Source organism: Protomyctophum bolini (assembly GCF_963924005.1).
Source record: "Protomyctophum bolini genome assembly, chromosome: 23".
Lineage (NCBI taxonomy): Eukaryota > Metazoa > Chordata > Actinopteri > Myctophiformes > Myctophidae > Protomyctophum > Protomyctophum bolini.
The window spans coordinates 10,318,002-10,333,327 of NC_137884.1; the positions used below are offsets into that span (position 1 = coordinate 10,318,002).

Here is a 15,326-nt window from a genome sequence, read left to right on the forward strand (position 1 = left end):
AAGAGCAGCCTGCACCAGTAATGTAGCACTCATGTTTTCAGTCTGTACGCATTTGTAGGCTTCTTTCTATACTGTACATATATATATATTTATTTTCCAAAATGAATTGTATTTCTACAAACCTGTTCGTCGACTACCTTTTTTCACTGACGGAAACTAATAATACATACTGATTTATATTATTTTAATTGCATACTTAGCCCATCTACAAGCTGACAAGTGACAACGTGTCACGGTGCGGTGTCGCTATATTTTTGAAAATGTTTCAACATGAACGCCTATTATGACGCGGAGCGAGAGGGACACCAGGTTAAAGATGTTTTTTGCCTTTATTGATAGAGTACAGTTAAGTAATTAGACAGGAAAGGGGGAGAGAGATGGCGAGTGACTTGCGGAAAATTGTGTGTGTGTCCATGCGTGACAGACAGACAGACCCAGCCAGGCTCACCCAGGGAGATCTTTCCCCCCCGCACCCAAATTGTCTTGTTTTATTTTTCAGGGAATGTTGTGCTATATACTGTCTGCTGAAATGTATCACCAGCTGAGCGTGCCCGCTGTTCCGTCTCTCCCCCCCGTCTCTCAGACCTCTATCCTTTCATTAGGAGAAAGACAGGGCCAGGGAGAGATGGAGGCAGGGAAGATAAAGAGACGAGAGACATGAGGCGCGGAAGGGCCAGCGTGCGGGGAAGAAGAGATACAGAAATGAGAGGGGAGAGAGAGAGAGAGAATGGCTTGTCTCATCTGTCTGTTAATCCCAGTATCAGTATACTGCTATACAGTATCTCACGGATGTTACTGCATGCCATGGAGTGCTTTCTCTGTGAAGCACAAGTCTCACATCCATCTACTAGTAGATCACAAAGGCTGTGCAGGTAGATCACATGACACCTGTGTTGGCTGAACTCCACTGGTTGTCAGTCTCTTTCAGGATCGATTTTAAGATTTTATTATTAACTTTTAAAGCTCTTAATGGTCTTGCTCCCACCTATTTATGTACAATGGTTGAATACTATGTACCTTCACGTACCCTTAGATCATCTGCTCTGGGTCTACTAAAGGAGAGAGCTTTTGTTGTTAAGGCCTCTAGGCTCTGGAACAACCTACCAGAGGAACTGAGGCTAACCAGTTCCTTAACGAGCTTTAAATCTCTCTTAAAAACAATATACTTAAAAATCTATACAGGTCGGCCTTTTTACCTCCTTAACTCCATTATTATTATTTTGTTATTACGTTATTGTTGTATTTTGATGTTTTATATTGTTTTGATTGTTCAAGCACTTTGTAACTTGGCTTAAAAATAATAAATAATGTTTTATTATTATTATTATGACATGCCCCTTGAAATGTAATCTATGCCTTGAATTAAGGTGACTTGATTGATTGACATAAAAAGGGCCCGTCAGCTCCAACCCACAATGCAATACATTGTTTTCAAGGGTGTTGCACATAAACATCAGTAGCAGTAGCATTAGTAGGGATAATAATGAGTTGGGTCAGTAGATCTTGTTGAGCTGGTCATTTTGAAAGTATAGCTCAAGTCAAAAAGGTGTGGCCACCCCTGCCATATCGGCATACAGTACTGATGACATCAGGGATCTTCTCCATATAGGGCATTAGGGCAGACTTTCAGGTCTGTATACCTCTTGAGAGTGTGTACTGTACAGTACAGTGTTGAATCAACTCAGAGGATTTTACATTGTGGGGGTCAACATGCAGTAATCCTGGCCTCTATACTGCCTCCCCCTGTGGTCAGCCGGGGAAAGGAATAGCGTGTTCCTTCCACATTCTATGCTCTACCAGGAAAACGCCCTTTTCCCGTCAGGTGATAAGTAGCGGCCTGCACTCCTCATGCATTGAAGGAAGCATGAGCTCAGTTTGGGGCTCTCCCCAGGTTCGCAGAGGGAGAGTAGTGCCCACGACTACAGCTTAGGTAATTGGCACCGGGTGGGTGGGTTACAATTATTTTTGTAAATAGTTAAAATACTAAAAAGCCATTTAACTTAAATGATTTAAGTTATAGGCTAACTTTGAACTGTAACCGTGTGAGGTGGTGCAACTGGCTCCTAGACCTTATCCCCCCTTATCAGGACCTTCTTCTTGTCTGTACCTGCTCAAATGGTTTTGGAACTGTATATAACCAGGCTGTTACCTGTTAATGTATGCAATAATGACACAAACATTTTATTTGAAATACAGTACATTCAGCGTGTTTACTAGGCCTCAAGGACACGCACAAATATAGGAAGCGAATGTGAATGAATTGTTCTCAAAGAAACCACGTTAACCATTGGATAGCTTTGAGATCCCATATCACATCTGTCAACCTTTCTAGTGAAGAAGAAGCATGTGTGCATTCCTAATCTGTATTTTTGTCTCAGAGCTGTGAATGCCTCGAGGCGTCCCAGAGCTACAGTAGGCTACTGCTAACTCTGACGGCTAAACTTTAAATTACTAATTGAGGGACAACTGTAGCAGAAAGGGAAACTGTGTTTTTCCTCTTCTTCCCTCTCTGGTCTGTGATGGGTTGAAGTGATTATTTCCCTCTGGTTTTGTTCACCATGCACAGGCTTCATGTTCCTGACCAACAACTAGGAACGCTATGAAGGCTGGGGGGGAGGGGGGAAGGAAGTTAAGGAACCATGGCAGGTGGTGAGGATGTACAGTATAGGGGCGGTGGTGATGGTGAGGGTGGTAACGAGGGGGTTGTGTTGGTTTTGAGGTATAGTTGTGTGTTATCAGCATAGCAGTGCAAAGATATTCCATGCCTCTTGATGATGCGGCCAAGGGGTAGCAGGTATAGTGTGAAAAGAGTGGGACCGAGGACAGATCCCTGGGGGACACCGCAGGTGACAGGCTGGGTGTGAGATACCTCCCAGGGAGACTCTGTCCGGACGGAGATATATAGGATTTGAACCAGTTTAATGCTGTATTGTTGAGTCCGATGGTAGAGTGAAGGCGATTAATTAAAATGTCGTGGTCGACGGTGTCAAATGCGGCCGTAAGATCCAGAAGGATGAGTAGTGAGGGGGAGCCAGCGTCAGCCGCCATCAGGAGGCTGTTCGTGGCCCTGGGCGGTTTCTGTGCTGTGGGTGGAGCGAAAGCCAGATTGAAGGAAAGTTTGAGATGGGCCTGTAGTTTGCAAGTATATCCGGGTCCAGGGAGGTCTTTTTGGGAGATGTGTGATATCCTTCACAGTTGACCACACTGTTGACACGCACGCCTGAGACTTTATTTAGTTATACTGAAGGCTGGGACGGTACAGTACAATACTGTAAGTGTGTTATGAGTGAAACAATTTCACATCACTTCCATCATCCCTGAGGTGATTATTTAATCTGGAATGTGCACTGAATATATCTGACATATTCGGGACTATATAGGGTAAATAGCGGTAAATTGAGAACATGAGTGGATGTTTGCTATTTATGTTTGACAAAGACCAGAATGAGCTCCTGCTTGTGTGTGTGTGTGTGAATTATAGTTAACATGCTAACGTGAACTTTAGCTTGCATCTTGACATGTAGGCCTACAATCTTCAGTCTTAATGATGGATCTTATTACAGCCATATGCATATCATGAAAAATCCTCAACCTCACCTAATGTTGCAGAGCTGGGATTGGCGTAGCAGCGTCGGCAGGGACACAATCACCACACAGTACAGGGCACATACATAGGCATATGCAGTACAGACCCAAGAGACTGCACAAGACAGCATAAAGAGACAGACAGAGCGTCATCCATGAAGGCAGATGCCAGACGGCATGCGGGGCAAGTGTAGAATTTACACTCAGAAAGGGGCAAGCCTCCTCGGAGCACACTTCTCTGTTTGAAGCCAGAAAAGCCAAATTCAAAAGGCTTGACTTTGTTATTCAGAAAGGCTTTTACATCCCCTGAAGGCAGCTGTAAAAAGAAAAGAAATACTCTCAAGCACTGCAGAAATACCCGGGGATAACAAGGCGAGCCAGAGCCCTCGAGCGTAACTTTAAATTTTCGACACCGAACAACCTGTGCTCGTTAAGTTTCACTTTACTAGTTGGTGTGTTAGTCTTGACTCTGGGTGTAACAAAAGAAAAAAAAGAACGGTAAAAAAAGCCTTGAATCTTTGGCTGTCATCTGGTGCTCACCGGCAAGAGACTCCCGACTCCTGTTGTTCAGTCGCCGACTCGCCGGAGAGGGAAAGTCTTTGTGAGCCAGAGAGAATAAATGACGACCCCTCTTCCTGGCCCGCTTCGACTGACGTTTGGAAGGAGAAGATTTATTTTCTCCTGCTCACCCTCAGTCAATGTGCGCTGCACAGCCTCACAGTTTCTAGCACTAATGAGGGCTGTAGTCTTGGTCTCACCAAGACTACAGCCCTCATTACTGCTAGCTAGACACTGTTGCATTGCATCTCCCAGTTATCCCACTGCTGCATGCTCGATCTAGTATAGGTAAACTATTTTGGAACCTCTTTGAGCCCCATTTTGTCTACCTTCTCCTCCTAAAGTCACACAATCACCTCACTTAATTCTACACTCAGTCAAGCCCCATGACAAACTTCACTGGTATACTGTCGCTACAGTAACCGCATAGTGTGTCAACCACATAACGTCCCTGGTTTGATTTCCAACTGGAGCTGCCCTCCCCCGACTTTCTGTCTTTCTACACTGTCCTGTAAAAAACAACCCGAACCCTCAGAACAAGAGGTGGCCGCGCTTTTGTGGTGGCAGCCCCAGAGTTGTGGAACAACCTCCCCCACCATATTTGAGCTGTCCAATCCATCGAGATTTTTAAGTCCCTATACTTAAAACGCACCTTTTCTCCCTGGCTTTTAATGCCATCTGATTTTTAATTAGCTTTTATAATTTCTATTGCTATATGTTTCTGGTTCTAAATGTTGTTCTTTCTTGTGAAGCACTTTGGTCGATTTCGGTTGTGTTAAATGTGCTATATAAATAACTATACTGTAATTGTTATAGTTACTGTACTGTACTGTACTGTACTGTACTGTACTGTACTGTACTGTTACAGTGCTCCGTGTGAAGCTCAACAGCAACACTCAGACAGACAATCGTGCTGAAAAAGACCGTAGTCTTGTAGTTTCTGTAGTTATGGTATCCTATCTATATATTTCTGAACATCTGGGTTTTTGACACCCTGTTCTGCACGTTTAACACGGGGAGGCATCCTCTGGTTAGACATGGCATCATCGGGTCTCCCAGCAAAGTAGGCTGCCGTGAACATGGACATATACAGTAGGGCACTTCTGGCCTATCTATACTTAATATCTATGGTTTTAGCTTTGTTCTACGTGAAGCTGATTTGGTCCTATACAGTATTCATAATGCATGGTTGAATCTACACTACATACTGCTAAAGTAATATCTGTCTGTAGTTATGAATAAATAATGTGATAAATAGTCAATACACAAGGCAGGACTTGTACAGGGTCCACCGCCACGGCACCGTCTGAATGTCAAAGTGGACCCACAATCCCACATGGACCTAACGGCACTCATTTGGGTCAGTCTTTTACACTCTCAGTTAATTTAACAATGAGGATTTTATTTTATTTTTATAGTGCAGCTCCCTGTGGGTCAAACGCAACTGAGAAGGAGAACGCAAACTCAGCAAATGTTGGTTTATTTATGTTTGTCTGCCGCCCACAGCAGAAACTGCTTAATTTCAAGAACCCTTGAAATGACCAAATGGAACCAAATGGACCCGGCTGTGATAGTCCGTGTGGTTGTTGCAATTGCACGCTCTCAGAGTTACAATTTACAGTTCAGGCAATTTAGGCAGAACAAAAACATGGTAATGCAACATAAAAATAGTATCAGCATAGCCTTCATCAGGGGATGAAGGCCAACATGTGGCCCGAAACATTGCACCACATATATATTTTCTGTGTTGTAAAGTAAAGTAAACACTTATAGGAGCAATGCTGTTGTGGGACTTTTATTCCTTGAGAACAACTGGCATAATACACTGATCTGACCTTCAGTGGTCATTTTTGTTTGACCTTTGTGTGTGCGTGTACTGTATGTTGCAGACATTGATGAGTGCGCAGAGGGAAAGCACTACTGCAGAGAGAACACCCTGTGCAGGAACACCCCGGGGTCCTTTATGTGTATCTGTCATGCTGGATACCTACGCATCGACGACTACTCCTGCACAGGTGAGACTGGTACGCACGCACGCACAAACGCACACGCGCACACACACACACACACACACACACACACACACACACACACACACACACACACACAATTTAGGCATTTAGCAGACATTCTTAGTCCATCTTTACAGTAAGCAAGTAAAAGAAAGAAATATCATCTTGGATCTCATAGGTAAACATGACCCTTATTACTTAACTTAAGACCTGGAGGCGTGGTCAATGCTCTTTGGCCACTCAGAATAGCCAAATGGCATTGATCACGCCTCCAGGTCTTAAGTTAAGTAATAAGACCTGGTACTTAAGACACGCAAAATACAGCCCTGAACCTCAAACGGAAGTTCAAGATGTTTCCTAAAAGACGTTTTTAAAGACGTGAAGAGCCACAGAGACTATACAGCTCAAACAGATTTCCCTGATGATCCTTATCATAACCCTCTTAAAAACCTCTTTAAAGACACAAAGAGCCAACCTATACCTCAAACAGAAGTCCCTGATGTTCCTAGACCTTTTTTAAAGACATGCACTGCTTTCTAGATTGTACAGCTGAGAGTTGAGGCGAGGCGATAAGACAATTATCATAAGTGTCCGCGTGTAAGGATACTGACGCATTGAGCTACTGTACCGTACCAGGTGGTGCTTTTTTTTGTTATTTTCTTTTAAAGAAGGGGATTTTAGAACAATAGAGCATTCTGTTGGTATGCGCCTAATTAGCTGCAGTTGATGAAAGTTTCAACCACTTGAAAGAAACCTATAGTGTTCTTAGTCTTGGGCAAACATTTGGCGCATTGCAGCGCTTTGTGAGCGCGTATCGATCAGCTATTTCTGCAAAGAGATTTGGTGTGGCGGGGAATGGGAGAAGGGGGCCTACAGTAGTATTATTGCTCCCCGGGGGACTCTGGTCAATGAATAGAGGGTTCATGCGGTTTAATTTACGGGGTGCTTTTAAAGTACTCACTCCTCAAGAGTCCCATTTTCCATTAAGCAAATGGCAGAGGTTACTGGATACAGATGATGGCCACCTCTCCTTGTGTTAATACGGTCTTTCTTTACGTACATGTGCATCCCTATAGCATTAGCACGGACGGTCTTCAGAGTCCATTCACACAGTGATGAGACCCTCTCATTATAATGTAATCACGCTGAGACTTGATTGCCCATGGTCTCAATGGGATGGTATAGCCTATAGCTCATACATGGGCAACTGGCGGCCCGGGGGCCACATGCGGCTCCCACCTTCACTTAATGTGGCCCTCAAGGTTAATATCAGAAATAAATACTGATATTATTATTGATTTCAGCTGTTACAATTCCAAACATGACCCACTTTAATTACTTCAGTGTAAATTAGTAGCTTAATGATGCAATCTTATTGTCTTTTTTATGTCCAATTTTGAAATAATTAATTAGAAATTTCAATTCAAATAATTGCAAAAATAGCTGATCTACAAGCTCAAAACGCGTCGCCGTGTGACGCGTTTTGAGCTTGTAGATCGGCTATTTTTGCTACGACAGAAATATGCAATGTGGCCCCTCTGGAGTGAGTGTGTAAATATACCCTCCCCTCTCCTCCCCTCTCCACCCCTCTCCTCCCCTCTCCTCTTCCTCTCTCCTCTACTCCCTATACACTCTCCTCTCCACCCCTCTCCTCTCCTCTCTTCCTCTCTCCTCTACTCCCTATACACTCTCCTCTCCACCCCTCTCCTCTCCTCTCTTCCTCTCTCCTCTACTCCCTATACACTCTCCTCTCCACCCCTCTCCTCTCCTCTCTTCCTCTCTCCTCTACTCCCTATACCCTCTCCTCTCCTCCCCTCTCCTCTTCCTCTCTTCCTCTCTCCTCTCTTCCTCTCTCCTCTACTCCCTATACCCTCTCCTCCCCTCTCATCTCCTCTTCCTCTCATTCCGTCTTCTCTCCTCCTCTGATCTGCACGGCCATCTTTTCATCCGGCTATCTCATTCACCTCGCTCGCCCTCCCCTCGTCCCACACAGAGTCCAGCCTAATGAGAAACCATTCTCTGGGAACAAGTGGCACGAGACACTGCAGAGTTTTAATGACGGGAGCCGCTTATCGTGTCTTGTAATTACAGCTGATGCGGCAGCTGGGGCCACAGATTGCATCGTCCAAGAGCGAACAAAACATTAGCATTCCAATTATTTATTTGTCTTATCTCTCGCTGACTATGATTAATATTTTACCAGAGGCAAGGCACTGGGCATAATATTAATTTTTTTGAATTCAAGCAGAGACAAGCAGAGAAACTAGGCAATAGACTACTAAACTAAGAAAGGAAAGAAGTTTGAGAAAATGTTCGTCCTTGCTGCCTCATAAAGCTTTCATTTGACATATGAAACTGTCATTAATTAATGCCAAAAAGAATACTCAGACTGTTTTTGTTGCCATTTATCTCCCGGGGAGTTAATTGGAAAACTCATCAGGGCAAGGTAATTTTTATTGGTTGGACAAATAGCTTGAGACCTTTGGCAGTCTACGGTGAGTCACAGGGTTCAATCGTAATGAATGGCTTTGATACTAATGAAATGGAGATGGGAGTGATTACTAATGACCTTTATGATCTCATTTTAATACTTTGCAGCTACAGTACGCCTGACTTTGGAATATGAAATGTTCCCGTGCCTCACACACACAGGGACCGTAAAACTCTTTAACCAAACTAATTAACTAAACTCTGAGAGTGTAAAAAAGGACCCTCACATAATAAATGGTTTTCGACACCGCCACCTTTCAGAAAAACGAGTGGCCCAGGAAATGAAAACCCAATGCATTCTCCCATCGTCACTTCTTATTTAATTTATTTAAAGACGGTTACGCCGCGGACAAAGCCAACTCGGATCGTGACAAATCATGACAATGAACACAATGTTTTGGGCCGATCAAATCATTAGAAAGAAGAAAAGAAAGTCAGGAGACAACACTATTTGTTTTGTTTTTCGTCTTATAAATTATTTGATCGGCCCAAAACATTGTGTTCATTGTCATGATTTGTCACGATCCGAGTTGGCTTTAAATAAATTAAATAAGAAGTGCCGATGGGAGAATGCATTGGGTTTTCATTTCCTGGGCCACTCGTTTTTCTGAAAGGGGGAGGGACTGCGGCGCTCTATTGTCTCCGGTTGGAGACTCCGCCAGAGACTCAGCTGGTCATCAATTATTGATGAATTCATGGTGTGTACTGTAATCGATTTTTTTTGGGTGAACCTACTCCTTTAATGTAGAATCTCTATACATTGTCTTCCCCAAAAATGCACATGTTCAAATAATGAGACCTGAAGCTGAGACATGAGTTTCCCCCACACACGTGGAAGTGTATTTATCAACAGCTGAAATGTCACAATCAACATACTAGAGTATAACAATAGTTATAACATTTCTAATTAAAGCAGTGCAATGGAACAGCGCACACACACTCAGGCTCTCAATTATTAACACAAGTTCACACCCACGCACACACTTGAGAATGAATTGTTTGACAGCACTCACAAGATCTGTCTATAGTGTTCCAGCTCACACACGGCTCCAGGAGTTCAATAAAATATGTATCTGTGTATGAGTCAGGCTTGAAGTCTCATGATGAGAAGCAGAGGCAAACAGAAAAGAAAGAAAGAGAGAGAGAGAGAGAGAGACACACACACAAAGCGACACAAAGTCAGAGAAACACAGAAACATGGTCACGGCAGAGATGAAGAGAAATTGAGTGGGAGGGCAGAAGCAGTGAGAATTACAGTCACTCTGGGCAACACTTTTATTGATTGATAACCTACTGTATCTGGCCATTTTATTCGCCGTGATACCAAGCTAAGATATTAAAGCGCTGCTGTGCGGTGCTGCTGAGCCTAGAAGCTAATGGAATTTGTACGAGCCAATATCCCCATAATACTGTAGAGCGCGCAGAGATTAGATCTTAACCTTGTGTTTGGAGCGCCCAAGCGGCCTCCTGGCTTGCCGAGCTAATATCCGCTATGCAATCATGTGCCATTTGCAAAGGAGTGCCAGACACTGATTACTGTAAGTGTACACGGGAGACGTTTTTGCACCAGAGTAATTATGTTGCAGACCCGTTCAATAAGAATCATTAGCATTTTTGTAATTGTAGCATTAATCCAACTGGCCCCACACACACAGAAGTTTTACTCCAACAAGCAAACTAATGATTGAAATGAAAGAAAGTTTGTCTGTTTAGCAGTAAAACAAAGATGAGTTCATTAAACGTAGACATTGTCGCTGTCGGGTGGAAACCTTGCACGTCCAAATATCTATCATTGGTTAAATATTGTTTTAAACCAACAGACTTACTTACTGTAACAGTTTCAGTTTGACAGTTTCATATATATTTATAGCCAATCTGCATGCATACCAACTGTCACGCCGAGCTGAAATAAAGGTTATGATGATGATACATCAGGTTTATAGTAGAGTTGTTCTGATTCCGATACCAGTATTGGGAGAAGCTGATGCTATAGCCCGCTACTGCCTAAAATATAGCTATAGCTGATGCTATAGCCCGCTACTGCCTAAAATATAGCTATAGCTGATGCTATAGCCCGCTACTGCCTAAAATATAGCTATAGCTGATGCTATAGCCCGCTACTGCCTAAAATGCGATATTTGTATCGGCGAGTATGCCAGTCTCTGCCAATCCGATACCATGCCATTTACCAGTAAATGTTTTATACTCTTTACTGTACTATTTACATCATTTTACTAACTTTGAGCACTTCTTTGACTATAATTAATGTTATATATTGATTTGTATTTATCAGTGGTTCTCAAAGTTTTTAATTTCAAGGACCACCATAACTCTTCTGCTACAATAGAACAGTTTACAGTTCTATTGTATACTGTATTCAGTGACAGTGTGTTCTAATTAGTCTTCTTGATGCGGAGCCACTTGTGACAGCAGCCAGCATGTGAAGATAAACAGCTTCACCCTCACATATCATCTCACTCTTTTTGTGTGTGTGTGTGTGTGTGTGTGTGTGTGTCTGTTTGTGGGCGATGTGTGTCAATGCACGGGAGCCCACATCCCACCAGCTTTGGCACACTGTTAGCCGTTTAATGTGCTATGAGTTCACAGTGATGAATGCGGTACATAAACACATGTACCAAATTCATAGCCTTCACGATAATACTGTTGGAATGATTTCTGCTGGGAGCATGAGCTCCCTGACGGAAGGGCTGTGTTATTTATAACACAATGTCAACACAACCTCAACTCCTACACACTGACTAAGAGGGAGGCAGGGAGCGGATGATAATAGGGGTCATCAAAAATGTCCCCAACCCACACAGACAAATGTGTCCGGGGCAAGACTCGACCTCGTCCATGGCAGATTTAGATTTTTACATAGGATTATAATGACCCAATTATAGTCTCCAGGTTTTTCTTCAGAATATGTATGATTTACTATGGCGCTATGCGTGGCACATTAGGAGTCCAGTGGTTCTCAAACGTTTTATTTTCAGGGACCACCATACTGTAACTCTTGGGCGTAGACATTAAACCAAATGGAAATCGGTTGGTGAAATGCTCCGCCCCCACCAGTCTGTGCAGCTTGGAAAGGTTGTCTTTCTTTGTAACTAACGTGCTGGTGTTTGGAGCCTGGCTGACTAGGAAGAAGTCAGAGGCTGGAGACAGCCAGATTTATAGTGGAATCACCAACATACAGTAGGAGCCAATCAGCAGCCTGGTTCCACCTAATGGTTACATGTAGCACCACTCACACCAGCTGGTAGTCAATTAGCCACTCATCTCAACTCAACCACACACACACACACACTTAATCCTAGATCCTGGCATCAAGTTCCTCTGTCAAATTTGTCAACAGACTGGGAATAATGAAATACTAATGAATCATAACACTGCTCCTTGAGAGTTTGTTGAATGTCAAGTGGCTCATTTTGTCGTCCTGCCACAGCAAACTGGTCAAACTGTTGGTTTTTATGCAGACTGACCTGCCTTTGAGCTGCAGTGAGTGAGTGAAGTACTGTAATGCTGCAGCCGAGTGTAGATTTATTTTAGAGGGTGTGGGACATGTTAAGTACATCCCATTTAAAATCATGTATCCAGACCATCGAACAAAGATTATGCTGCTCGTTGCGTTTCTCTCGGTGAACATAAAAAATGTAGGTCTGTGCCCATTTTTAAAAAACCCATATACTTTGTTGACCAGTGTCCCACAGGGAGTCTATATTAGGACCCTTCTTTTTTCCCCGACCGATATCGGTCTGGCTCTGCAATAGAAAAGATAATACTCTAGACCAGGGGTCTTCAACAGGGGGTCCTCAGAGTTACTACACGGGGACTGCCAAGTCTTTGTGATAGGATCTATTTTTTTTATACATACTGTATAAAGACCTGTACTGTACGTGCCCGTCGCAGTCTACTTGGGAACGATGCAACTTGGGAACCTAATTGAACCCTATAGCCTCCATATTGTGTGGAATATTAGGCAAAAATGTACACGATATTTGGTGTAGGCGTGTAGCGGGGGAAAAGAAAGTACAGAGCCAATACTATACGTATTGAGGGTTAAATTGGTTGAATGTCAGAAATAAACAACATTAATTTACACAACACTGATGACAGAGCTGTCTAACAAATCTATGAAGCTATAGAATCTATGAAATTTATGACATTTTTTATAATACATATAAGTACAATATTTATTTTATGTTAGTTGCGGTTTCTGCTTCATCGCTCTCTCTCTCTGCTAAGGGGTCTTTGGCCTAAAAAAAGACCCCTGATCTACAGAGTGGCAGCAGAGTTATACATGGCCTGGCCTGCACGTTAAATTGGCATGCTACTCAGCCATGCGTGTGTCATGTGTGTTTACTGTTTAACAAGACATCCTCGTTCCTCTCTCTCTATCTCTCTCTCTCCCTCTGTGTTTTCCAGCGCACGACGAGTGTGAGAGCGGCAGCCACAGCTGTGACGAGGACGCGATCTGCTTCAACACGGTGGGGGGTCACAGCTGTTCCTGCAAACCAGGCTTCATAGGAAACGGCACTGTTTGCAGAGGTTTGTTTACACGCACGCACGCACGCACGCACGCACACAGTGGTGGAAGAAGTACAATTATTTTTTACTTCAGTAAATGTATCAATACTGCAATGTAGAAATACTCTGTTGCAAGGCTATGGAACGGCGATCGACACGTGAATTTCGGCCTAAAAGCCTGCTATTGCCGGACGATGTCGCCCCCAAAAGATACAATATTCTCATCTTTTCGGGCGATGTTCATCCGCCCACTTTTCGACCTGCTATCGCCAGTACAGTAGTCGCCGGAGTCCCATTGACAAATACATTCGTCTGGCTGTCGCCCCCCCCCGCTGCTAAAACGCACCGAGAGAGAGAGAGAGAGAGAGAGGGAGAAAGTTATAGAACATTAAAGTCGCGTTCCATCTGCATTACTCTGATTATTATTGCCTGTGACATGTTGTGCAGTCTTCGTAACGAGTTGACCGTGTCCAAACCTGTCCCCCACGCAGCCATGTGTGACGGCGGGTGCCACAACGGCGGCTCCTGCGTGTCTCCCGACAGCTGCATCTGCCAGCAGGGCTACACGGGGACCAGGTGTGAGTCAGGTAGGCATCCTGTGACACTAACCCCATGGCGCTGCGTGCCTGCCCGCCCGCCCGCCCGCTCGCTGCTGGCCAATAATGAACCCATTTAGACCCGAGGCCCGTTCTACAAAATGCCTTCTGAGTCAGTGGTTTTCAGACTTTCAAGATGTTTGAAAAAGGTTTAAATGACAGCAGATGGACAAGCCCGCAGCGCGGCACGACGTGGCACGCTGTGAGCTTTGTAGATCTGCTATTTTGAATAGCCAACGCTTAAATCTAAAATGACCCCGGAATCGGATGCTTTCCTGGTTTTAATGGTTTCGGATAACTCTTCTATACCTGCCCAAGAGAAATGCAGCGTACTGTACTTTTTATTTTTATTTTTTTATTTTAGGTGCCAATAAAAATGTCTCTCTGCTCACTGCCTACGGTACAATTGATGTACCAAAAATGAAAAACATTAATGTCTCGTGCAAAACCTGATTCATGGTGAGAATTGGCCACACTTATTCCAAGTGCGGTTAAAAATGCAGCTCAGTGCCATGATGTAAATGAGAGAAATAGACTGAAAGCTTCCCTGGGGGATAATGCAGGTTTGAAATGACTAAGCTGCTTTATTTTAATGCAGAACACCGACTCTATAATGCATTTCATCTACTTAATTCACTCTGCTCAACACAGGTTGTCTTGAAAATCCCTTTTAAGTAATCAATTACAGATGCACAGAAGTACAGGGAAGAAACCTTGTATCTCCATGTCGTGTTTTTCATCATACAAGTGTGTCACACAAATGTGAAAATATCTACAAGCTCACAACAAATTCATACTGTTTTTTTTTATAATAATAATTTCAAAAGGCATGTTTTAGACATACAAGGTTTCCACCTACAACGATATGTAAAATGGTCCTTTAAACGGCACCTGCATGTGATTATACAGTAGGGTGCTTTTCAGAGGCAGGTGGCGGCTCCCCCTATAGCTGTCACAGCCAGGAGCTCCGGAGAACTCCCCCGATGCACCAAAGTGTAGAAGAACTGCATGTCAGCAACCACAACTTTATCCACTGGCTAAAGTTAGCTCATGATAATAAATAGACATCAAATTAGTAATAAATGGTATTTTTTTTAGTACATTTCTAAAAACAAGTTTTATTCAGTGCTTTACAACGCTAAAAAAACAACAAATTACAGGAATCATGAAAGTGTTGATCGTAAAACCCATTTTATCTCTCCTCTCTTTGCCAAGGGTTTTCTGTCTCCTCATGCATATCACTGTGACAAAAAATACGGCCCTAAAATGTCGGGTCTGGCCGGGCCGGTTTTGGGCAGAATTTGAGAACTCTACACAAGTGAAACGCCAGTCAGCACCTAATGTTCATAATAGCTAAATACACATAGACAGAACAGAATTATTATTTGTATTATTAAAAATATTAAAACGCAAGCAACACACACACACACACACACACACACACACACACACACACACACACACACACACACACACACACACACACACACACACACACACTCACACTCACATGTGGAAGTTGCCCAGCACATCCACTCTTTTACTGTTGTCCTGT

The 15,326-nt window shown here is 43.4% G+C and overlaps 1 protein-coding gene across 1 annotated transcript in view; it reads left to right on the plus strand.

Annotated features, from left to right (window-relative positions):
- The window catches only part of nell2b (neural EGFL like 2b), a 69,691-nt gene that overhangs the window by 36,273 nt on the left and 18,092 nt on the right, over positions 1–15,326 (plus strand). The window contains exons 13-15 of the mRNA XM_080757987.1: positions 6,033–6,158; positions 13,074–13,196; positions 13,667–13,762. Of these exons, the coding sequence (XP_080614113.1) occupies positions 6,033–6,158; positions 13,074–13,196; positions 13,667–13,762 (345 nt within the window). The remainder of the gene's footprint in view (positions 1–6,032; positions 6,159–13,073; positions 13,197–13,666; positions 13,763–15,326) is intronic.